The sequence below is a fragment of the Erpetoichthys calabaricus genome, chromosome 1, assembly GCF_900747795.2.
Source record: "Erpetoichthys calabaricus chromosome 1, fErpCal1.3, whole genome shotgun sequence".
Taxonomy (NCBI): domain Eukaryota; kingdom Metazoa; phylum Chordata; class Cladistia; order Polypteriformes; family Polypteridae; genus Erpetoichthys; species Erpetoichthys calabaricus.
Genome location: NC_041394.2, coordinates 256,793,615 through 256,819,941, shown reverse-complemented (window position 1 = coordinate 256,819,941; position 26,327 = coordinate 256,793,615). Strand labels below are relative to the sequence as shown.

Here is a 26,327-nt window from a genome sequence, read left to right as displayed (position 1 = left end):
CCAGATGTGTGAAAAGGAAGATTGGAGGATAACAGTCTCTGAGCAGTCTGGCAGATGTCGACAGGGGCAGCCAAGACGGGTGTTGGTGAGCAGGACCATGGCTTCTGGAGTCTCTGCCAGCTGAGCAAGCTATGGGTGAGCCAGGGAGACAGAGATGGAGCTGTGCTAGGCATCTTGAGAAGAACAGAGAAAGATTAAGGACCTTTGACTATTGTTTTATTTTATCTCTGGATGTTTTAAAATTTTAACTCTCATACTACTCACTGTTTTTAAGGATTTTTTATGAAATTATGAATTATTAAGGATTATTTATTATTTATGAAAGATTGTTTTGCACTGCACTGTGAGACACTATTTGTTCATGGATTTTTAAAAAAGAACTTGGTACTTTTGCACCAGCCCCTTGATGAATGTGTGTGTCCTCATTTGCCTGGCTCATCTCAGTTCATGCCTGTTGATGGTTCCAGGTTCAAGAGGCTCCTCGAAGCAACCAGGTAGTGTGGAGCCGACCCAGACCTTTGCATCCCCATGATCCTGAATTATATTAAAACAGGTTTGAGAATGTTATGTTATATGATAAAAGGACAACCAGTCATAGAACACTGTCAAAATGATAAACACTTTCATGTATTTGCTTTGATGCAAGTATATGAATACTTTGTGAAATATGTATGCTATATGAAGCAAGAGAGAGGCCTAGAATGAAACTGAATTAAAATCAATTTGATGTATATTCTACCAAAGGATTGCTGTAGTGTTTGTTTTTCTGGATAAAATGTCTCAAAGCTCAGTTTAAATTGCAGGCAAAAAGGAATTGCAGAATCTCACTTACACCTATATTCTTTTAGAAGCAATACAAATTATATTGATGTGGATGAATTGTCAGAGAAAGAGTAGCATTTTGAAAGTTACATTTGTCATTGTCACTTGCTTTAAGCAAATAGAACAGCTGATTGAAAGACAGAAATATTAATAAGGGGCTTAGGAGATGGGGTGTCATTAAGAGGAATCTGTGCACATTTGAAATGTGCTGTTTAGGAATGGTTATGTAGCTAAGAATGTTGTCACTGTCTTAGATTGATTGTTTTTAGTAAAATCACCAGTTTATCTCCCACAGTATCTCCTCATGAAAAATGATCGCCCTGACAGCCGTATAATTTACTGTATTTGGCTTTCACCCCACCAATAAATATTGAGAACCACTGTTTATGTTGACATGTTTCGTATAGCACCCATCAGTGTCATTTTGCAGCAGGGCAATTCTTTACACTGAATTGATCAGAGTGACATGTTTTGAAACCATGCTTTATGTGCACACAGCCTTTTCCTTCATTTGTGCAAATGAACTGGCACTTTTACTAGATCTATTGTAAATACTTCTTTTTGTGAAGCAAAGCGGTATGCGTCTCCTCAATGACCATATGTTGTCTGTCAGGATTGGTTTTTTTTTTTTTTTTTTAAGTAATATTGTCATCGGCTCCCAAACAAATGTACATATGGATGAAAACTATTTATTCTGTTTTTTCATTTTATTTCCTTTACAGATTTGTAGTGAGTGTCAGCTATCACAAATCTGGGGCACCATCAAATTATTCTGATTGTCAGCTAACAAGATTTATTTATTTATTTATTTATTTATTTATTTATTTATTTTGCCATGGTCGTTACAATAGTGTGTAATTTAGTTATTTGTACTGCTGTATGCACTTCATCCAGTAATGTTATTCCACTGGCTGAATGTGCTGGCATTGAATTATATAGTTTCTTTTATTATAAGTGGATTAGACTTTCTGTAACTTGAAGATGTTAAATCTTATTATAGCAAAACACATTAAGGCTGGAAATAATCCCAATGTGCACACATGTATTAGATTTTTTTATTTTCTTTTTTTAGTATTATGCATCTTGCACTGTGTATAGCATGCCTGCTGTTTCCTAAAATGTTGTAATTGCTGAAATGTACCACCTGATGTTCAGTTAATAAATATATTTTAATAAATCTTTGGCATTGCATCGAAGCAAATGAACACTCTCATTATTATTTATCTGTTTTACCCCTTAGAGCAAAGCTCCCTAATCTAAACAAGCTTTAAATGTTATCCAAGACATTGCCATTTCTTTGTGGCAGGTTATAGTCTAACACAGAGAACAAGACTTCTAACTTGAACACAGGCAGATATTATCACAAAAGCAATTCTGTTTCCAGCTTATGTACTTAAAAATCCGACACGGTAAGTGGCTACATAACTTCTGCCATCTTAATGCAAAGATATCGTAAATCCTTACTCAGTGAATATTAAGAAACAAACAGTTACAATATTACACCCTGGCTCAGATGCAAAAATCAAGCAAAGGCTGATTCACAGATTAATGATCAGCTTTTCAAAATACTGAGTTGTGAGTTCCTGAGAGGGCAGGGGTTCAATATTATTTGAGCTTTTATATGTTTGCTAGAATTTTATGAAGTCGGTTGAAAAGAGTGCATCATTTGTGCCTCCAGATGGAAATACCACTTTCAGCTACTCAAAGTAGAAAACATGACTCTGCCTTGAGTTTTATATCTGAAAGTGATCAGCTTCAGACTTTGGTGGCTATTTTCACACATACTGTAAAAGAATGAAGGCTAATGGGAGCCTATATTTAGAGGAAAATAGTGAATCACTGCCATAGAGGACCAATAGCCCAACTGCACTTCCATTTCAATCCATCTATTTTCTCAAATCTCTTATTATACTACGAGATCGTATAGGCAGGAAGCACAAAATGGTATCACATCTTCCTAACTTCAAAGTGTCTTGTGATGGTATTCACTATAAAAACGTCAATATATAAAATATAGGATGAGTGTTGAATATTATGAAAGCATTCTGATAGTTATACTTTTGCAGTTGCACCAATTGCTTTTTAGTGGACTTACATTCATTTTACTTGTTAGATGTGAATTGGATAGAACACCTTAAAATATTTTAGTCACCTTGGACATGTAGGAAGCAATTTCTATTACATAAACATGGCAGCCTGTATGTGTAATGTCACCTGCATATTTACAAGAAGCATGTCCTCTTCTAAAATTTATTGAGAATCCAAGTTGTCATTTTTCTGAAAATTCTGACTTTACACTAACATCCTCCAGACATTCAGTCTCCTGTCATTTTTAGAGCTGAACAGCAGTATTGTATGTGATTGTAAGTGATATATGCTTTGAGACATTTTTGCTACAACTTTTATTTTTTTTCTGACTTTTCCACAGGGCACTTTACAAAAATTTGTTGATGACCTCTTCGAGACAATTTTCAGCACAGCGCACAGAGGCAGCGCCCTGCCACTTGCAATCAAGTACATGTTTGACTTTTTAGATGAGCAAGCAGACAAGCATTCCATCCATGACCCACATGTTCGACACACTTGGAAAAGCAATTGGTAAGTGACATGTTGCTAGAGATTTCTAAACATGCATTTGTTTCATCAGTTCAATGTTTAAATGTGTTATTGTATAGATTTTAACACTATTTACTCCTGCAGTGCAATTCTGTAAAGTGTTACATAATGGGAAAATATGACAACCCAACTCCTGAAATTATTATTACACAAATGATGATGTATAGTAGTTCTCATGCAGTACGGTATATTTTCAAAATACAGCACTGCATTTTCAATACACTGCATGAGAACAATGTCCTACAGTATGCTGTTTAAGGTTTGCCTTTTCTCAGTGTTTGTGTGGGGTTTTCTCCAGATAATCTGTTTACTCTCTTATCCCTAAAGATGTGTATGTCAGGTTAGTTGTCAACTTCATGATTGTGGGTGTGTGAATGAGTAGCTGTGGCAATGCCTGCTGCCTTATATTGAATGTTTCCAAAGGTAATTTGTATAGTCCCACAACTCTGCATTGGACAGGGCTCTTGTATAGATATCATTCTGTAAATGTGCAACAGGCATTATTGTTACTTCACTCCGTCAGCCTGCTGCTATAACTTAATTTGCGTGACTTTACGATTTGTGCATGCTCTCAGTATGTTTGAGCATTATCCTTTCTTCAGTCTAAAGGAACACCATGCTGTTAGGTTGGCTGGAATCTTTAAATTATTTTGATGTGTATATTATGTAGGACCTGCTGCAGACTGCTCTTCTGGCCGTCATTGTTTTCTGCCTGGCACCTGCGGTTCCTTGATTTGATGTTTTCTTCCAGCTAAAGCAAGCAGGCTAGAAAGTAACTGGAAGGAAACATTTATAAAATAATCTTTCCCATTTTGTAAAGAATTATGATAGGGCCCTATGCTAGGTGCAATATAAAATTAAGATTGATCGAGCGATACAAATTTCTTTTCAAACGATTCCTTCAGCTGCTTTCTATTTACAGGTCTGTTCTACCCTTCAGGCTATGAGCAATGAATGTGACAATTGCACATGCCTATATTTCTTGCTTCAGAACCATTAAATTGGGAATATAATTTGATCAAAACAATTGAAAAAAAAAATTTCTGCTCTTTGCATTTTACATAAGATTGGTGGGTGTAATATATCAAATGTAATAAAATAATCAAAAAAAGTGGCTTGGAGAAAATGATGGATGACTTGTATATTCTTGTCAAGTTGAAGATTCCCTGCGATTTTTAGTGTAATATTTATTACAATGAATGATGTACTGAAATTCAACAGATACCTATGTAAATTGGATTTTTTTTTAACTAAACAAAATGTTTAGAAAAGTATAGATGCAGTTGACAACCTGGGAAAAACCCTGTGGGTATAGTGTAAACCATGACACGATGTGACTGAAAACTGAAATCTATATTAATTATAATAAGACCCCAACCCTTCTGTTGTTTTTTTTCCCCATTTGAAATAAACTATATAAATTCTCTCACATTACCTCCATTCAGATACTGTAAAAATAAATCCATCTATACATCCATCAGTTTTCAAACCTGCTAATCCTTGGTTGCAGGGGGACAGAGTATATATACAATTATAGATTTTTTAAATTCATAACAAATAATGCAATATAATACAGAGGATAAACTGCAGCTTATGATTTTAAAGTCATATATACACACAACAAAGAACAACAAAGAAAAAATAACTTGCTTTAAAAACACAAGAGAATGTGATAAAATAAAGATAATCTAGAATTTTCTAAAAATATTGAAGGTAATTTTACAAAAGTCTCCTATTGACAAAGCACACAAAATCTGTCAGTTTCCACCAGTGCTAAACATAACTCTCAGCGTAGGGACTGTGCTGCACGTACATTTCAAAATGAAGTTATTTACGGCTCCTGCACAGTAAGTAACTTACTTGAGTTGACCTGTGGTTTTATTTTGGCTCTCTAAAGGACAAAAAAAAGAACGCTTTTGGAAGAATTTTGCATTTAAAGGAAGAATAAACATTATCACTTTCACACCCTCTTAATCCAAATCAGAGTTGCAGAGAGCTACAGTCTATCTTCACTGGAATAAGTATGAGGCAGGAACCAGACCAAATGGTAAATGGAGAGCCAGTCCAACACAATCAATAAAAGAGAGTGTATATAGTAGATAAAACATCCAGTGTTTTTAAGTCCTCCAGCCCTTTCTTTGTTGGCAGGAATGCCTCAGTGCCAATAATTAAATTTACTAGTTCAAATGACAGCTTTCTCCAGCTTTTCAGCTCTGTAACAGTTGCTTTACCATATGGCCAAATGAAGGATAAGCTTCTGCTTGAGGTTGCTGATGCATCATGCAGAAAATGTGGCTTGGAAGTAAAACCAGGACTTTGAAATCATTCTCAACACCAGTTACTCTAAGTTGATGAATTTTGCTTCGTTTTGCCCCATGATCTTACAGACAGTTGTACCAGGGCCAAAAAAATAGATTGCCAATCTGTATTAAAATTGTTAAGTTTTAGTAGGTAGGGCAATCAGGAGGAAAAACAAAATGTTAAGAATAGACTTTTAAATTAAATTTAGGTTGATTAAACTCTTAAGGATTCACTTCTGCATTTTTATTTTTTCTAAAAACCCAATTCATTATGGTAAAGAGATGCAATCAACTTTAGATTAGCAGCTCACTCGCTGTTAACAACATGCTAATGTTTCATTAGCTAAAGCTTCTTTCAGAGGGATTTTCTAGCAAAGTAACACTATGTCATTCATTCTGACCAAGGACACCCAAATGCTGTCTATTACATGATTTATTCTTTTTTGTTTTCAAAGAAAAAATACACTTCCATTTATTAGCTTTACTATATGACTAAATTAAATTCAGCATCATCATACAGCCTATCGTGCAACATTTCTTTGTTGAAACTAACAAAAACCATTAGAATGTGAGAAACATTTGAAGCAAATATAAAAAAAAAATCTGTACATATTTAACGGCAGGTATGGAGGATGGCATCCCTACGACAGTGTGTAAGACGTTTAAAAAATGTTCTTTTTATTGTCTGTTTTCAAATTATATTGCAGTACGCTAGAACTGTCCTTGTAAGGCACCTTCCTAACAATACGCTTAAAGAAACATCCATTCAGAATTAAAAATAGGACAATTTGAATTGTTGAATTTGAACATAGAGAACTGGAAAAAAAAGTTTTTAAAAATGTGATAATTGGTCACTGACATACATTTCATGTTTGAACTGTACACCTAGACATTATTTTATGTGCCTTAAATGACCACTTTATATTCACTTATTTGGCTAACACCTTTATCCAAGATATTAAGATACAATTGGCTACATTTCTTTTTGTTTTTCCAATTGGAGCACAGGCAGGTCAAGTGACTTGCTCATGGTCACAGAGTGTCAATAGCAGGACTTGAACCCACAGCCTCAGGAGCTGAAGTCTAGAGCCTTAACCACTACACCACACTGCCTGCCTAGCACTTTGTATAGTTCCAGTTGCACTTGTATAGTTGCACTTTTATAGCAGACCTCTGGTGAAGAAATGGTTCAAATGTGTTTTCAATCAAAAAATATATATAGCAGAACCATATATACTAAAACATTTATAGTATAAACATGAGCATCCAGTATTGCAAGGAGGAAAATGCACAAGGAAGGTAAAAAAGAACCATTGCTGATGGTTTCCATTGCAGGGCACCCTCACCACACACATCCAAATAAGGGCAGTGAAATGTTTCATTATCTCATATATACTGTATATTATAAAGGGTTGTTTGGCTGGTAAAAGTTTTCCAGGGCTTCCATAGGCACCTGACTGTCACAAAATAAGGGAAAGGGGCAACAGATTTATTTTCTAGGGTTAAAAGACCTACAATAGGTAATTGAGAGTCTACTGTAGATGCTACTGTGAGCAAACAGAAGCCAAAAACAGATGGTAACTCCTGTAACTTCCTATCTTCAACACAAAAAGGACAGAGAAACATCACCCAGCCGTGACAGGTGACAGACTAGCATGGTCTTGAAGGTGCCCCTAGGTAGGGTGCTAAGAAGCCTCTTGTTTCCAGACCTAAAATCAGTCAATAATCAGGAATTCGATGTGAAGGCAAGATGGCCAAATATTGTGATAGGGAACTGAAAGTAGAAAACAGCCTGTGTTGTGATGTTTTGGAGGGGATTGGATGGAGATGCCATGCCATTGTATATTTAGCACAAAGCTGGTTGAATCAAACCCACTGGAACACTAGATTTTCTGTTTCCTTCTTCATCTTTGGTAATTTAATTCTCCCTGTCGTCATCTTTTCCCTTAGTTTCTGGGTTATACAGTTACAGTGCTTCATATTTTGTTCCTCAATTGTGCTTTGTTCTGGAAGAGAGTGGCACACATACATTTTTTTCCTCTGGTATAAATCAATTTAAATTTATGTTTTTATATTTGTAGTGTAAATAAACCTAGATGTAATTAAACTGTCATTTTATAGCAAGGCAATGTATTGACATAGAAAGTAGTGTATCTAATATATTCAGAATTTAACTAATAACATTTCAGTCAATATTATTGATTCCTGATAGTGTACAGGAGTTATTTCCTACCACGTCTGCAGTTCTGCGATTACAGTTCATATAATATAAATTTAACACGAGTCCTCGACAATATTAAGGTTCCCAGTTCATGTTTACATTTTTTTCATTAAACAGAGGTCTGGAAAATCAGACATCACAAAGAAATGTATTGTACTAAAGCTTGTTTTATTTAATATTTGAATGTTAAATTTCTGGTCCTAATCTGACATTCACTAATCAAGCATTAAATAGAAAATAAGAACAATTTAATATGAATAAATATATTAGAATATATCATTTTAGTGTAGTAGGCTTCTTTCGTGACACTCAACTCTTTAAAACATAAAAACAATTTATAAAAGAGACCATTCAATCCATTAAGCTCATTTAGTTATTAAATAGTTAAAAGTGTCCCAGTAACATATTCATTTCCTTTTTAAATGCTGCCTGGGTAGCAGATTCAGCAATGACTCTGGTTGTTAATTATAGATTCCTGTGACCCTTTGTGAGAAGTACTTCAATCTTTTTTTCTTAAATGTACTCCTCTTTAAATTCTACTGGTGTTCTTCAGTAAGTGATTGTCTAGTTAATTGAAGAAATTCAGCAGAATAAAATGTATTGATTACTTGGAGCATTCCGAATTAGGTCATCCTGTACTGTAAGTTTCTCTACTAAACATTAACAAGTAAGAAAATGTATGCATTGCATAACACTCAGAAGCATTTGGAGACTTGGTTAGATGGTTTGAAAGTTGGAGCATTTTCAGACTTTTCAGCCACTTCATTAAGAGTTTGTTATCACAATTTTGATTATTACATGTTTTTGTAATAGTGAGTCATATTCAAACATGTAAAAAGTTGTAATACAATGCAGTTACATGTATTATTTATGTACATAAAATTTTCAACACCATTTTACAATATGATTTGGATGAAGTTGCTTTAATAGGCAGCAGATTCCAACTAAAGTGCTGAAAAGATCCATGTGCTGGTGTTAGTTGTTGAATGCTGGGGGTCTGCATTTATTTTTTTACTTTTAAGGACATGAACATCATGTCACTTGCACATTTCAATTTCAAAGAACAGAAGTGAGCTGTTGTCACTGAGGTTTGCAAAAGACCCCGCTCAGCTGCAGAGACAACTATGGGATAGGGTGGAGACAGAGACCTAACTATTAGCATACAACAAGACCTACCTCTGCATTCTGGTGGAGTAAGAGATATTTATGTTGTGCAGTAATGAATAAAAAAGTAATATCATTACTACTGTACAGAATTTTTAAATATTATTAGCAAATTAAATAAATACTGTACATATCTAAGGTCATATCTTTCTTCTATGGTAACGCTCAGTCATCCAACCCCACTTTCTTTGGATCCTGCCCATCCCAAGTCCTGCAACGATGTGTACTTCCTTCAGCATACACGATTGCAGTTATTTTAAACAAGCTTGGGCCACACAGAAGGTTACTTTTTAAAAATGGACAAGTTTGCAAATTCACCAATCCTTTTCCAAGGAATATTTTGTATATATATGTAACTGGATCCAGGACTTGCTTACAGAGTGATCCCAGACAATCTGTATTGGAAAACCCATCATCAGTACCATCATGCTGAGCATTGGTGCTTCCGAGTGCTGAATACTCAGCCCATTTCTGTTCAGTCTGCTGACTTTTGACTGTACAGTTGAGTACAGATCCAAGAAAAGAATCTAAGAAAATAGGAAATTTGACAAAGTCCATCAAACTCATTTGTTTAATTAGTAGCAAATCTACAGCAATATCTCATCCAGATTTTTCTTAATGTTTGTCAAGGTTTCTGCTTCAACTACATGTCCTGGTAATTTGTTTCAGATTCCGAGTTATAAAGAAGTGCTTCCTGGCTTGAGTCCTCAATGCACTTCCCCTTAATTACCACTACAGTCCTCAAGTATGTGATTTACCCTTAAGTTGAAAGAATGCTGCTGGAATTCTTCTGCTAACACCATTGTTGAGATTGTTGATGACACAACAGTGATGAGTAATGATATGGTGATTGGTAGACTGGTGCAAGTGCAACAATCTGTATCTTAATGTGAACAAGATGAAAGAGATGATTGTTAAATTCAGAAAGTCCCATGCTTTCCACATCCCACTGCACATCAAGGGCTCGGTAGTGAAACTGGTCAAGAGCACCAAATTTCTTGTTCTGCACTTAGCAGCTGACCTTATTCGGTCAATCAACATTACCTGCATAGCCACAAAGGTGCAATGGCATATCCATTTTATTCGGTCACTGAGGAAGGCAAGCTTACCCTCCCCCAATTCTCACCACATTTTACAGAGGTCCCCTCTACACCCAAGATAATTCATTCCATCAGTATCCAAAACTCATGAGCATAAGAAAGGACTATGGTCTAGGCTGTCTTGTTGATCAAAAGAATAGTTCATCATCACAGTATGGTTCAGTATCCATGAAACTGTGGCAGCTGCACCAAATTTGTTGGTGCATTTTTTTTTTCTTACTTGTGGGGTACTTACCATCTCCACTTGCAGCTTCTGCTCATCCCTTACCTGATGATAACAAGTCTGGGAAAGGACCATGACTTCAGAGTGGAGTTCTTTGGTGAGCACCTGTTTGCCAACAAGATGAAGGTTGAGAGTTGGTTGCAAAGACAGTGGAACAACAACTGAGAATGGGGTGGCTTCAACATAAACCCAATTTGTTTCACACAATTTTGAAGTATCTGCCCATTTATGAACATTTTTCTGAATTATTTTGCTATGCCTTATTACTATTTTTATTTTATCCAATGTCATCTATAAATTTGAATTACATTATTAGTAATTAGTCTATATGAGAGATATATAATCTAATTGATATAAAGTGGCTCTCCTACCACAGATTGCCAGGGGACTTCAGTGATGTCCTTACCCTATTTGACAACTTAGTTGCATAAATTATCAGTGATGTCTATATCTTCTGGCTTAATGATTACTGTTTTCTCTAAAATGATGTCAAAGTGTTTTTGAAAGTGTAAATGAACATGTCATGTGCTTTGCTTTTCTCCCCTACTTTAAGCTAATAAATTTGTTAAAATAGATCTTGTGATTGGTTAAAAAAAATAAATATACATATTTCAGCAGTCCATTCAAAGCTCCTGCATTAAAATTGTGATTTGATATCAAAAAATAATTAAACAAAACATACCTAAAAAGACCTCTAATATTTGTGCCTCTTTATAAAGTTACTTCCCTGGCACAATAAGGAGATTTTTAGAGCCACTTCTGAGTAGGTCTAAGAACAATCCTAATGTGTCCTTTTCCCAATAAAATATATCATTTTAACTAGGTTTAATTTATAAGCCAAGTTATCTATTTGTCATCTGTATAGCCAAATCATGGTGCAGATAGATTCTGCAGAACTGGTAAGTCACAGCCTTTCTTTTTATCCTTCAGCAGTACTGCTGTTTCTGTGCCTCAAAAAATGAAACCAAACAGCTTTCAACTAAACCCAAAAGATAACCACACATTAACATGGAGATATGACAGAAAATTATTTTTAAAAATAATAACAACTTCTGGAAATAATTTAATGCTTACAGATTTTTTATACAAATACTAGTAAAGAGACCATGTGCCTGAAGTCCGTACTAGTATACATTTATTCCCATATAATTTGCTTCCTACTGCTTTCAGTATACTGCATGCTCTTCTCTCTACTAACATAACATAGATCACGTCAGAATCATTTTATCTTGGAGTCTCACAACAAACAGTTCATTAGAATGGTTCAGATGGATGGATGGATGGAAGGTACTAACATATTGTTCACATCCCATCCCGGCATGGTGGTGTTGAAACAAGATGATTAAGGTTCAGGCCCAGGGTGCATGTTCTTCATGTTGGTTTCCTCTGGGTGCTCAGGTTCCTTCCCAAAGTGAAGAGCGACTAGGCTGATTCCAGGGCTACAGGGGTTGAATTATGAGGAAAGATTAAAAGAGCTGAGCCTATACAGTTTAAGCAAAAGAAAATTAAGAGGTGACATGATGTGTCTAAAATTATGAAGGGAATTAGTACAATGGATCGAAACTTATTTTAAAATGAGTTCATCAAGAACACGGGGACACAGTTGGAAATTTGTTAAGGGTAAATTTCACACAAACATTAGGAAGTTTTTCTTTACACAAAGAACAACAGACACTTGGAATAAGCTACCAAGTAGTGTGGTAGAGAGTAAGACGTTGGGGACTTTCAAAACTCGACTTGATGTTTTTTTTGGAAGAAATAAATGGATAGGACTGGCGAGCTTTGTTGGGCTGAATGGTCTGTTCTCATCTAAAGTGTTCTAACGTTCAAAGGGTAGGTGCACTAGTGATGCACTAGACCCTGGCCTCTGATGTTTGTATTCAGTATGTGATGGGCTTGTCCTCCCTGCGCATGGATTGTTCCTGTCTTACACCTGATGCTTGCTGGGATAGGTTTCTGCTTCCCCGTGCTCCTGCCCCTGCCCTGGATAAGCAGATTAAGAAAATGGGTGGATGGATGGACAACACATCAAGCATAACAGTTTTACAGAACAGCACCTATCTTTTATAATTTGCTTTTCATCTCCATAGTCTTCTCTGCAAAATTTCAGATATATCTTTTTAACATTTTTTTATGAAATGTTTCATATTTCTCTAAATGTAAAATGATAAATCAAAATAATAAAGACCCCTGTAAACATCCTACAGAAAATGTCCTGTAAATCAAACTTTCATTCATAACACAAACTCTAGCTGAAGTTTCAGTGTGCTACTTATTTCAAGCAGAATCTTAGATTGTTGTAACTTTTAAAACCAATTTAATGCAGAATTCTGTTTCACATTATCATTTTTAACTATTTAAAATTTTACTTTGTTGTGCCATTTGTTGTTTGTTCTTCTTTCATTAAACTGTTGAAGTCTGTTTTCAATACTGCATTGGTTATAACTATTTTTGTCAAAATAAAATGAAATTACTTTTTTCTTTTTTACCAGCTTGCCATTAAGATTTTGGGTGAATGTGATCAAGAACCCACAGTTTGTCTTTGATATCCATAAAAGCAGCATTACAGATGCCTGTCTGTCAGTGGTGGCTCAGACCTTCATGGACTCATGTTCAACATCTGAACATCGACTAGGCAAAGATTCTCCATCAAATAAATTGCTGTATGCCAAGGACATCCCCAGTTATAAGAGCTGGGTGGAAAGGTTAGTGGTTACTTTTTTATGTTTTGTATAAAAATATTAACATTCACAGTTTTTAAATCCTTAAAATTTGTTCTACAGCTGCAGAAATTAATAAAAGTGCCTTGCTTGCCAAAACATTAAAATGGTGAGTAATCAAGCATGCCATTGCAATAAGAACAGTAGCAAAAGCCAAGGAACTTGATTAAATCTATGCCCATTTGAAAGAGCCAATAAGAATTGCATGTCGTTCTTTATCAAATCAGGACAGGGCACTCTAATAATAATTACAGTAAGCCAGGTGGATGAGATTTTCTGTGATGTCAATATAGTGAAATCACTTGGATTATGCCTTGCTGAAGATACCATCCAGTTTTCAAATAATTATTTCAAGCTTGCTTTGATACGCATACCACGCCTAAACCTTGAAAAATCTACACTGAAGTCAGTAATTTCCAACTAATTGCACTGATGCTCTTTCCCAGCTGCACTGGCTAGGTAAAACCACTAGACATGTGGATCATTCATTGTGACAATCTATAGTTGCTTTGTACCAGGCGAAAAAAGCCAGCTCCATTGTCCAAGAACACGACAGCATCCAAGAGAGGCTATGGGGGATACATGCTTTGAGTGGATCCTGCTCAAAGCAACAGAAAACAATGTGAGCCATAGTCCTACAGACCACTAGCTAGAATATTAAAGAAATAAATATACTTCATTGAACATAAGGCAAAATCACATTGAAAAATGACTAGAGATCAAAAATAATAGGCAGGAACAAACCAGAAAATCTAAAAGTATCCAGACATTGTTTTCTCCCTGTGGTGATTTCTTGCACTGACACCTCCAGTGTCTTCACCCTCATGCGTCGTGTAACATTAAGTATATCCGCGGCATAACTCTCCTCAAACTGTCCTGTACCAATATAACGTTTGCCGAGTTCTTCTCTGGGTTTAATATATTGTATTGAAACATTTCAATGGCCACCCTGCCCGGGATTGGTTCCTGCCTTGTGCCCTGTGTTGGCTGGGATTGGCTCCAGCAGACCCCCGTGACCCTGTGTTCGGATTCAGCGGGTTGGATAATGGATGGCATTTCAATGGCTAAACTATGATACTGGAGAATCAATAACATGTTCTACTGGATCAAATCATTTTTGTGAGATACAAACATGTGAGGTCTAAGGTTGGTTGATCTTCCATCATCTTCCACAGTGATGTGTTCTCTCTACTCTTCCCATCACCCTTTGTATTAAAAATATGCTATGCAATATAATCTGTGAGCCACACCATACACTATTCACATTTGCGACTGATGTATTGCTAATGCAGTAGTCTTACAATGAGTATTGTGAGAAAAACTTTACAGAAACTTAATGAGGAAATTTGTAACAAATTAATCAAGTACATGTTTATTGAGTTCATAAAGAAAATCATAATTAGCATGAATATTGTACATACAGTTCTTTTACTTTGTCAGTGATGATAAAATTTCCTGGAAATTCACTACTATAAAGAGGCGGCCTACTTGGCAATATGACCTGAACCTGAGTAGTAACTTTTCCAATCAAAAAGACAAGACCCTGGCAAACATATGAAGAAAAGAACCAACCAAATAAGGATGCCCTTAATGAAAGCCTGTTTCCTGGGTACCACCTCTTGTTATCCTGCATAGAAAGACCAAAAACTTCATAGTGCTGAGCCTAAAGTAAACTAGGGGGCAAAAAAAATAAAAAATATTTGACATGCAACTGACATGCAAATGGCACTGTTACAGATGAAAAAGGTGTTTGCAAATTTAAAGAAATAAGGTGTCTGGCAATATCAAAAGACTTTAACAATCTTTCCATGCCTCATGTGTAGTTTTATACTGGCATAAAATGACTATCAAGACCCTTGTGACACCACAAGCTTGTTGTCCAATGACATAACAATGTGACAGCTATCTTGGATACCTGGAACAATATAGCACTGACAGCCCAAAGACAAGACTGAGAACTAAATAAAATAAATAACAAAGGTTACAAAAAATACCACCAAAAAGCACATTCAACCAACTGTAGAATGTGACATATCCCAAATACGTACATGTTAGTTTATTTGGAGAATTTAAATTGGCTGTTTAATGATACATTATATGCAAATGATCCTCCCAGGTTGTCTTGCTGCCATACATCAACCATTGCCATCATAAGTTTTAATGCAAAAAGGCAGATTGTAAAAAAGAGAATAATGGGTGAGTGGCACAATAAGAATGCAGAGCGGATTCTTATTAGAACATTCTCGCCAAGGGTAAATTGAATAGACAGCTCAGAAAGTAACAATACATTAATCGTTTGAAATCTTGTAATGAAAAAACTTGAAAATTAAATGTTTTTAAGAGCCATAGAGAACAGATCCATAAAGTCAACTGCAGCAATAGAAAATAGCTTTGATATAAATATAGCATCTGATACTTACAGGTCACACTTCAGTTATATCTTGACTTTTCAATTTATAGCAGTCTAGAATTTTTGAAAATAAAGACTCAGTTGGAGAGATGACTACAGAATAAGCATTTCCAAATCCTTCCTTGGTGTGTTGCAATTCAAAGCATTATAAACCAGCATAGATTTTAAAAATCAATATGGTTAATAGAGAAGCAACATAAAAAGCATAGAACAAAAATATTAGAAGAAATATCTTTTTGTACAATATAAGGGATGACATCCATGACACCACTTAAAATATATAAGTCTAAGCAGCCGTTAAAAATAAAAGGCTTTTATTTTGAGATGTGACATATTGAACACATATTCAACTGAGGATACTGCAGAAAATCAAAAAAGAGCAATATAGAGAAAGAAAAAAAAACTATAGTCACACTGGGCCTACCTATACAAATACCAAGTATTTTTTTTCCAATGGAAGCATTTGTTTGTGCTTTTACTTTACAACAGCACTGTTTTAAACACTTTTTCTCATTCTGTCTGGCAAACTTTTCTCCAATGAGTTAGATCTCTCATCATACTCTGTGCTCTACTGACCACTTACTACTGGAAATTTGAGACATTATCTGACCAATCAAATGCTGTAAATGTAACCAGCCCAAGAGTACTGAGCCTTCCATACAGTGCTGCCTTCCATAAAGGACACTTTTTAAATTGGAGTTTATAGTCTTATCAGGGCCGGATTTATATGAAAAGAGGACCTAGGCTATTCCACTGATGAGGCCCTTTCACCTTCCATTTTTAAGTTTGTAAATTACATGAGAGATAATAAAATTTTGCTAACAATTTGAATGTAGGCCCCTCTTGATCTTGAGGCCCTAGGCTGAAGCCTAGTTAGCCTATAGGAAAATCCGGCCCTGAGTCTTATACTGCAGTATCTTCCCTATGTGTTCTTTGTGTTAATTAGAACAGAGAAATTACAACTTGATGTAATATTAATATATATGCATTTGTATTAAGTTCAAATTGAAGTTTATTGACATAAGGATATCATAATTATAATATTACTTAATTACATCATTTAAAAAAGGACAATTAATATATTGTTAATCTAATGCTCTGCGGTGGGTTGGCACCCTGCCCGGGATTGGTTCCTGCCTTGTGCCCTGTGTTGGCTGGGATTGGCTCCAGCAGACCCCCGTGACCCTGTGTTCGGATTCAGCGGGTTGGAAAATGGATGGATGGATGGATAATCTAATCTATTTATAAGGCATTTAACTTAACCTAACATTCTGTCACCTCTTACAGTTTACCTTTCTGTCCAGGTAATTTGTGTGTGTGTGTGTGTGTGTTATATCACAAATTAAGTTATTTGTTCAGGGTTTTCTTCTAGGAATATATTTAGTATTTAGCTTAAGGTTTAAACCAGAGTAGTTGCAGCATTCCAGGGATGTAAAATGTTTTGTAGTTGATATGTTAATAAGTTGTAAATTCCAGCTGTAAGTTTTAGATGCACCGAAGCAGGCAATAATTTTGAATTGGACTCCACTACACTTTCATTAGCAGCATTATTCAAAGCAATCAGACTATAAAGTCTAATGACGTTTCAACCATTGGTAATGAATGATGATGTAATTAAGTTACAGGAACAAACTCAGATGTTTCATATAATAATAAAATGTATGATGCTAAAACACTTAACCCAAGTAATATATTCTCTAAAATAAGCAAGATAATCCTTAATGAGCAATAAGAATTCAGCTAAAAGGTCAAGAGAGGACTAATTCTGTAATTTAAATAATAACAAAAAAACAAGAGGATCTCACAGTAGTCACTTAGTGGTAGTGTCATACTTAGCTGTATCACACATCTTTCTACATAATGTTAAACACACTTTTACAACAACAATTTTGATTATTTTCTGGGAACTAAAGAATGATAAAGAGTGTCTAAGTGTACAGCTATCTAACTGTTTTAAGTGTTCGTAAAATGAGCTGACATTGAGAGTCACTAGCCATTGCTATGCAGTAGCTAATGAACAGCCAGCAAGAGACTTCTTGGCGACTTTTATCACATCCCCCAGTGCTAACTGTCATGGTGCTCTGACTGAAGAGATCTCATTATTGATGTGTTCTGAGAATTTTGTTAATTTTTTTTAATGTAAATTAAGTTTAAAAGATTAATTGATTGCTCTCATCAAACTAAACTTGTGACTTCACTTAATGTTATATTGCATGATGTTATTTGAGATTTATAGAACACATTTAATTGCATATCTTTCCGACTTGCAGGACTTGATTGCTTTTCAAATAAAATAGTAAAAAAAAAAACAGGATGACTGATAAAAAGGTCATTAAAGATAATTGAAAGACGGATGTTGTATAATGATGAGTATGCACAATGCTGAGTTATCAGTCTTACATGATTTTCATTTTAATTGAAAACTAGATAGACCTAAATAGAAAATGCTGGCTGTACAGGTTTACTAAGCAACACTCTAAAACCTCTACAATCTGCACAATTAGAATCAGTGAGTTTAACTTTGCAGCAATGCATAAAAGGTTCACAACAATCCAAGATTTCTAACAGCCTTCAAGCAGGTTTTAGATTTAAACATCAGAGTCTTCAGGTATTTAGAGAATATAAACTAGCACTCTGAATGATTCAATTATGTTTGGAGGTTAAATATAAAAACCTGTCAGAAGAAATTGTCTTTGAAGTATCCAGATTAAGCATTGTGTTTGTTCGATGTATGATGGCATTTTGTTGCCATTGTAGTGAGATACTGTGCGGCCTTTAAAGTTTAGTCTTTCAAAATTGATGAATGCACCCCTTACCAAAATCTGGTTTAGGGCATTATGAATTAACTATAACATTTTTTCTGCAAATTAGACACAAAGGGAGAAACTAACACTGAGAAATCTTACATTATCAAAGAAAAAGAATGCAAAGAAACTTCCTCAGTGTTTGGGTCTCAAAAAGGCTTGTACACCCTGTCTCTCTTATGAGGAGTCTTGTCCACTTACCCACCTTCATGGTACTTTCTGCTACCAACATTCTCACTGTCCCTCCCTGTGGACTTTTCTTCTTATCAGTGAGGCAACCATCTGCCACCCTTGTGACCAGTCTTCCATAAGGCACCCGTTCTCAGAGAGATTTCTGGGCATGCTCCAGAAATAAAGGCTAGAATGTCTGCTAGCCACTCTGGGTGCCTGTGCACCTTTGAGTAATCAGCAGTTGAGTAAAGTGTGGGGTCTCCAACAGTGCTTCCTAATAAATGGGTAGGAGAATACTGGCCTCCTGACAATCCTCCACAACATCATTCATAAACAGGGAACCTGACATGGACTTCCTCAGCTAAGAGCAGTGTGTAGCCACGTGATTGCCTTGTGTCAATCCTCCATTTCCTTTATCCCTGCACCAGCTAAGAAGATCAGCATCTGATGGATCAAACTGCCATGGAGAGCCCTGGAGGAATCTTCTAAAACTTCTGCCTGGCCACCTTCTCTCTGTCATATACAGTATATGCCCTATCTTTTTTCAGTGTGTTTTTCTCTCTCTCTCTCTCTCTCTCTCTCTCTCTCTCTCTCTCTCTCTCATAGTGCTCTTGGGTTGAAGTTAATTCTACTCCATGCCATCCTGGCAATGTCTTGCTCCCTTTCAGTCTTTTGTTTCAGTTTTGCACTCTTTTACATTATGTGTACACACAAGTGCTTTTCAATGAGGGGGAATTAGAATCCAACAACAAATGTAAAAATGACATGGAAAAGATGTTTTTTTAAATAAACTTATCATTTGTATTATTAATCAAAGAGTACATAACAATGCTCATCATTACTTTTATTTAGTGGAATAAGCATTAATTGTTTATCTGCAGCATCAACATACTTTAAGTCATCTACGATTTGGGCTTGAGTGAGATGCCCAAATGCGCAAAACACATTTATAAAAACAATATTTTCAGTACATTTCCTTATGCCATAATCCTTATTCCATTTGAGGCATTAATGACCATTTTTACGTGAAAACAGAATAATTGAAGATGTGTTTGCCGTTGACTGAAGCAGGAGGTGAATACTTGTCACTGGCCTAGTAGCATTACCTGGTAGCCTGGTAATTAAAAGGATGACAAACTTATGGTATGGTGTTATTAATTACAAAAAGTTGTTATTGCTAAAATGTAAAAAACATCATACTGAGAAGAGCCAGTTTAGCTGAATGGATCAACTAACTTTGTGATAATTTGTAAAGTAGTGAGTGATATTCATTGTAAGCTAGAGTTGTCCAAAATGAATCATGGAGGGAGCCATGAATATAACTTTTCACTGTGGCCAGTCCATTAAACAGAAGTTGAGTAATATTTTCTCCCCATGTTTTATAGTTGTGTTAGCAAAAAGTACAAGCAGAAAGGAGCAATAAAAACAATGTATGGTTTTTACTCTGTCCAAACACACTTACAGATTTACAGTTCAACCGACAATGTTTCCTTTTTCTTTATTAATGTTAGGTAGATCAACTGTTTTTAACTGTAAATTTTCCATTTTCCAATTTTCTGATTACATTTTGTCTTCCTCTTTTTCAAATATTAGAGTTTCTTCTTTTTTGAGAATCTAGTTTTATATTTAAAGATGAGCCTTTCACCTCACTTTTCATACAGCAAAGCCCTGATAGGAAACCATGGAGTAAATGCTTATATACAAAATGGTACTCATGAAATAAAACACTATTAAGTATGCATGTGTACTGCAAATGGTGGTGTCTGTGGTGGCCCCAATCATTTGAAGAATCCATTAAGATAAAACCAAAGACAAAAATAAATGTCCAAAATAATCTCGAGTGCCCCAAAATCCTACCAAAGAACACAATGTCCATCTAAATTTTCAATCCGTGTCCTTAGAATGCTATTGTGAATATTCTCAAGAGCTGCCCTTAACCCTTAAAGCATAATGAGTGTATCATTCATGCTTTGGAAGATATTATTTGAAGCTGCTTTTGTGCCCTGAATATGGCATAAAAGTTCTACTTTCTTGATTTTCATTTCATTATGAGCAAGCTGTATTGATTTAGAAATAAATATTACAAACCTAATGATAACCTTAAAATTACAATAGATAGATAGATAGATAGATACTTATAATATTTATATCTGATTACTCATTTAAAAACGTCCCATATTACGATTTTTTATGTCATCTTAAAACAAGGAATTTGTCATAATGCATCCCTAATACATAAACATCTGCAAGTAATATAAGTCAAGCTCATATTTAGCGTAAAATGTACATATTGTCTTTTTTTAGATATTAAGTATTGGCATAGTCATAATATCACTCTGCTCTGTATAATGTGACTATATACAATACAATACAATACAACTTATTTTTGTATAGCCCAAAATCACACAAGAAGTGCGACAATGGGCTTTAACAGGCCCTGCCTCTTGACAGCCCCCCAGCCTTGACTCTCTAAGAAGACAAGGAAAAACTCCCAAAAAACCCTTGTAGGGAAAAAATGGAAGAAACCTTGGGAAAGGCAGTTCAAAGAGAGACCCCTTTCCAGGAAGGTTGGGCATGCAGTGGGTGGCAAAAGAAGGGGGTCAATACAATACAATACAATACAATACAATACAATACAATACAATACAATACACAGAATAGAACAAATCCTCAATACAGTATAAAAATAAACATTTTAGAAGTATGGAGCAGAATTTAACAGTAGATGATATATAGTACATGGTACTACAATCCCCCAGGACTCTGAAACATCAGACAGTACACACTTAACCATCTGCACACAATAAAAAGCAATTAAATTTATGATAAAATTAGCACTGTCAGATGAGTTTAAAAGTTGCAATTAAAGTTCACCATACTTCAGTCTTACGGCATATTTAATTGATAGGAAAAAACGCATTTAACTCAATCATTTCTTTTTACTGAATGTTACAATTGTTTCCATTAATTGCAGATGTAATCTGTTAATAAAACAGGCTCTTCTTCCATATGGAAAGGAAAGACATTAACTTTGAATGTAACATTTTGTGATAAGAAATATTAGATTTGGAGTACCTTAGTATATATGAAATAATCATTAAAAGAATAATAAAATGCTGGGTGCATTTCTGCTCATGAACACCTTGAAAGCAGATGTTAAGTTTATTACTTCTTGTTTCTGTGTTCTTATTTGTGTACTACTCTTTAAATCCTAAAAAAAACATAATGGACCGCAATAGTTCAAGTGTTAAATATCTCTGAAAAATTCAAACAAAGAGGTTTCTGTTAGAATGGGACAAACCATTTAGATCACTAAGTAAACTGAGCAAAACTACACAAATATTGTAATCACATTATTAGAAATTAGTTGAATAGAAGTAATATTAAAATCCTTTAATTTATATTCTGAAACTTTTATTCTTGATGTTTGTATTAGCACTTTTATTTGCCTCTCCAAAAAAGTTATATCAATGGGAACTTCTAAATGCATTTGATAATTAGCTTCTCCTAAAAGAATTTATCGTTGCTATAGGCTACCACTTAAAACATTTAATTTGTATGATCTTGTCTTTCTAGTACCTTAAAGAATTTTTGAAGTTTTGATTTGTTACCTAAAATATCGAAAATGTCAAAAAAAAGCAAAACACACAAGTTAACAACTGTTGAGTATGACTGCTAAATATACTGTCGTATACCTCTTTATCCAGTTTTTATTAAACCACTCTTTTAGGTGTGATGGAATATTACCAATTAGTCATCATGTTTTACAGCAATACAACTAAGCTCAGTGCTTGAAATTTTCTTACAGAAAACATTAAATAATTTAGAAAAAATTGTAATGGTGTGTTTGTGTGTATCCTGTGGTGGGTTGGCACCCTGCCCGGGATTGGTTCCTGCCTTGTGCCCTGTGTTGGCTGGGATTGGCTCCAGCAGACCCCCGTGACCCTGTGTTCGGATTCAGCGGGTTGGAAAATGGATGGATGGATGTAACATATTAATTGAAGTATGTTTCAGCATCCTATTTGTGATTGAAAGCTCAATATATATGCCAATATACAATATGACTCATATAACCTTAGTAGCTACTTATGATGATCAATCAAAAAAGTACAATTTCATCGGGTATGGACTCAACTAGGTTACAACAAAAGTATATTGGTCCATGTTGTCTCCAGTGTTTACTACAGTGGGAGAAAATTAGCTGGTAGTTGACTTCAGTCTTGTGTACCTTGTCCATCTCAACCCAGAAATGGTTTGAGCTCTGCTGACTGGAGACACTAGTACTTTAATCTGAATTCAATGTCATGTTCTTACAGCATCCTTGTTGGAACATAATCCTGCTGAGAAAGTACCAGTTTAACTATGAGTCAATAATTGAGCACTCTGATTACTGTATGTAATAGTGTTATAGCTAACACAGGTAATTAATTACAAGTAGTTTTGCTCAAAAGGTAGATAATGTCTTTAAGGGTACGTTTGGTATTTTTGAAGTCAAAGTTATTTCTTCACCAACATGGTATATATGCATTTGCCAAGCAAAATTGTTTTCTAAAGTTATTCATTTCTATAAATTAAAAAAAAAATCTTGCCTGCACTGAGGCTACATTGGAGGCTATGGGACACGGAAGAAAAGCTTAAAAACTTACAAAATACAGTACATCCATTTTTTCAAACACAGACAGTTGTCACTTTTTTTTTAGTGCCGACACTTTCCATTTATCTTCTACCATTTAATGATTGTGCTTTAAATTTCATTCAGAACAAAATACAATATATAAATATATATTGCAGATAGAAAGAAAATATGTAAAACTGACTATCCCAGTAGATAGTGAACAAAGTTAAAAAGATGATACGATGAAGAAGGGGCTATGCCAGTGATGTATGGCAGTAGGCTGAATAGTGAGGTAGTACACTAGTTCAGTTTCAGGTGGATTATTATAAAAGAGATGAATAGAAAAGGTTTTCATTAAAAAAAATAATAATCAGAAAATCTAAAGATTGCTTTATGTTGTCTCTCCACCTTTCACTACCCAAAGGATCAGAAGAAAGAAAAATAGCTGTACAATGTTCTCTTTTCAGTTGGTTATTATCCCTCACCTTGAAAAGTTCTGAATTGAAAAAGAAGGAAAAAATTAAATTAAAAGAAGCTGGCTGTGTGGCTGTCACTGATACTGTCTTACATGCTTCTAGGATGACATGTTGGAATTAACAGAATAACAGTTTCTAGTCATAGAGGCCCTCATGATTTGTGGTGTTAGTCTCAGTAAATTAAACTGTCATACATTCTCAGGTACTCTTGTCTGATGTCTACAGTGCCACACAAGTTAAACCTCTGTCTACCTGTCACCTGACTTCACAGGACCTCTTAGCCGATATGACATGTAGCGAAATGCAACTGACACAACATATGCTAAAATATGTCTCCACGCTTTATCATAAGTGTCTCTGCTGCACATCTTTTGTAAAGCAACACAACAAAGATAATTTTGGGTGTGTTATTTTTTTTTTTTTAGTGAATTGAGCTTGCCATGCTTCACTGTCTTTATTTTTCTCAATGCTTAGAGTTCCACCTCTGCTGTTTTACAAATGTTGTGAGGCAGAGCTAGGACTTTACTGGATCTTCATCTGTTCAATTCTCTGAAACACAACTTGGGTCCTAGATGTTGCTTTGCTGCTGCTATGGGCCATCAAGGAAACAAGAATGTTAACCTGCTGAATTTAAGGAAAAGCTCCATTTCTTGAAGTGACTGTTTGAGATTTTAAATGAAAGTGGTGATGTATTTTTATACCTGTGCAGTTATAACTTTTAACAAGACTCACTTGAGCTTTTTTACAAATGTTCTCTGGTAAAAAAAGAAAAATCATTAATTTCTCATTGTGACATGGTCTAAATTTAGTTAAGTTAAGTTTAATCCTATTTGTTTCAATCATTTCAAATGGTTCAGACTACACCTCTGCATATTTAAGCAAAATGTATCTTTTTATATTGAATCCAGTAATGAAAATGTCCGGTAGGCCCTTTTGGTGGCCATGAGCACTTAGTGGTCATCCTTTTAGAAATCTGTCATCTACAGCTCCTCAAAAAATAAGAGGTGGTGTTTATGTGTCACTGAAATATGTTTGAAAGTGAACACCAGTCACTGCCACATATTCTGTCAACTTTAATTTATGTTTAACCTTGATTGGTTTAGCATTTATATTGTTTGTTTTTTTTTTAAATAACTTTTATTGATTAAAAAGGCTGTGATTGTTTAATTCTGCTGATCTGTAGCTACAGCTAGACGTTACAAAATGAAAAATAAAACTGCTTTGACTGTTTAAAAAAGATACTTTCTAAGCTTACCTCATGCTAAGCAAATCCAAACAAATCAGAATGAATCCTATAGGTTAGTTGACCTTTTTGGAATAGATGACTTTTACTATAAAATTATAGACAATATCCTGGCAAAAACGTAGGAAATTGACAGAATTTTGCTTTGCCAGTTTGAGACTCCTGTAGCAACACACATTTACTGACTTGGTATAGAGACAGGTAATTTAATAATCATATACTGCACTTATCCTGCAGTGGACTGGCGCCCGGCCTGGGTTTTGTTTCCTGCCTTGCGCCCTGTGTTGGCTGGGATTGGCTCCAGCAGACCCCTGTGACCCTGTAGTTAGGATATAGAGGGTTGGATAATGGATGGATGTATGGATACTGCACTTATATATTGACTGGTAGTGCTAATCAGCAAATTTCACCGTAGCGTTATTCACAGCAAATTTATTGCGTTCACCCTTGTTTGTCAAATTTTTTACTGATAATTCAACCGGTTTAGGAGAACTTTTTTCTGCAAATTCCCATAATGCTTTGTGAGGCCAGCACGACATCCCCCAGAGCTGTAATAGCCAACATTGGATGAGACCGCCCCCCTGATATATAGTGTGGATCATTTGTATTACAGATTCTATGGGACTTAGTGGTTGAACAGATAAATAATAAGTAAATAATGCAGGTTTTCAAAATTTTATTTTTGTAAAACATATACAACACAAGGGCGGCACGGTGGTGCAGTGGTAGTGCTGCTGCCTCGCAGTAAGGACACCTGGGTTCGCTTCCCAGGTCCTCCCTACATGGAGTTTGCATGTTCTCCCCGTGTCTGCGTGGGTTTCCTCCCACAGTCCAAAGACATGCAGGTTAGGTGTATTTGCAATCCTAAATTGTCCCTAGTGTGTGCTTGGTGTGTGGGTGTGCCTTGTGCTGGCTGGGATTGGCTCCAGCAGACCCCCGTGACCCTGTGTTAGTATATAGCGGGTTGGAGAATAACAGACTGACTGACTATACAACATAAATAACGAGTTATCTCTGCTTGTCACCAAATGTGCAGGTTGATCTTCAAGTTCCACATCAGTACAAGAAAAGGAAGCACAGGCCCTATGCATGCGTAATTAGCCAAGTGGAGATAAAAACAAACCTTGAAGGAGCCTGACGCTCCTTCCTTCCTGAACACAGGAGACTCTATGAAATGATACTAATAACACAAGATTTCTTACTATTTACAAGGTGTTTTTATCTTTTTGATAGAAGAAAAGTTGCAAAGCCACTTTGAATTTTCTGCCTATGCCTATGTATTTTTTCTGACCTTTGACTACAATCTTGGCATTTCCGCCCTTGTTTGACGAAATACGAAATATATGATTGCGCATCTCTGATTGCATTCTTGTTTCTTTGATCTCACAGAGGCATGGTGGTGCTGTGCTTGGCACTGCTGCCTCACAGCTCAGGTCACCTTT

At 35.5% G+C, this 26,327-nt stretch overlaps 1 protein-coding gene across 2 annotated transcripts in view; it reads left to right on the top strand.

The window, feature by feature from the left end:
• plxna4 (plexin A4) overlaps positions 1–26,327 on the top strand; it is a 1,034,568-nt gene that overhangs the window by 768,281 nt on the left and 239,960 nt on the right. The window contains exons 29-30 of one of the 2 annotated variants that reach the window (XM_028814360.2): positions 3,251–3,420; positions 12,939–13,151. The exons of the other annotated variant lie outside the window; for it this stretch is intronic. Of the exons in view, the coding sequence (XP_028670193.2) occupies positions 3,251–3,420; positions 12,939–13,151 (383 nt within the window). The remainder of the gene's footprint in view (positions 1–3,250; positions 3,421–12,938; positions 13,152–26,327) is intronic. 2 annotated transcript variants of the gene reach the window in all.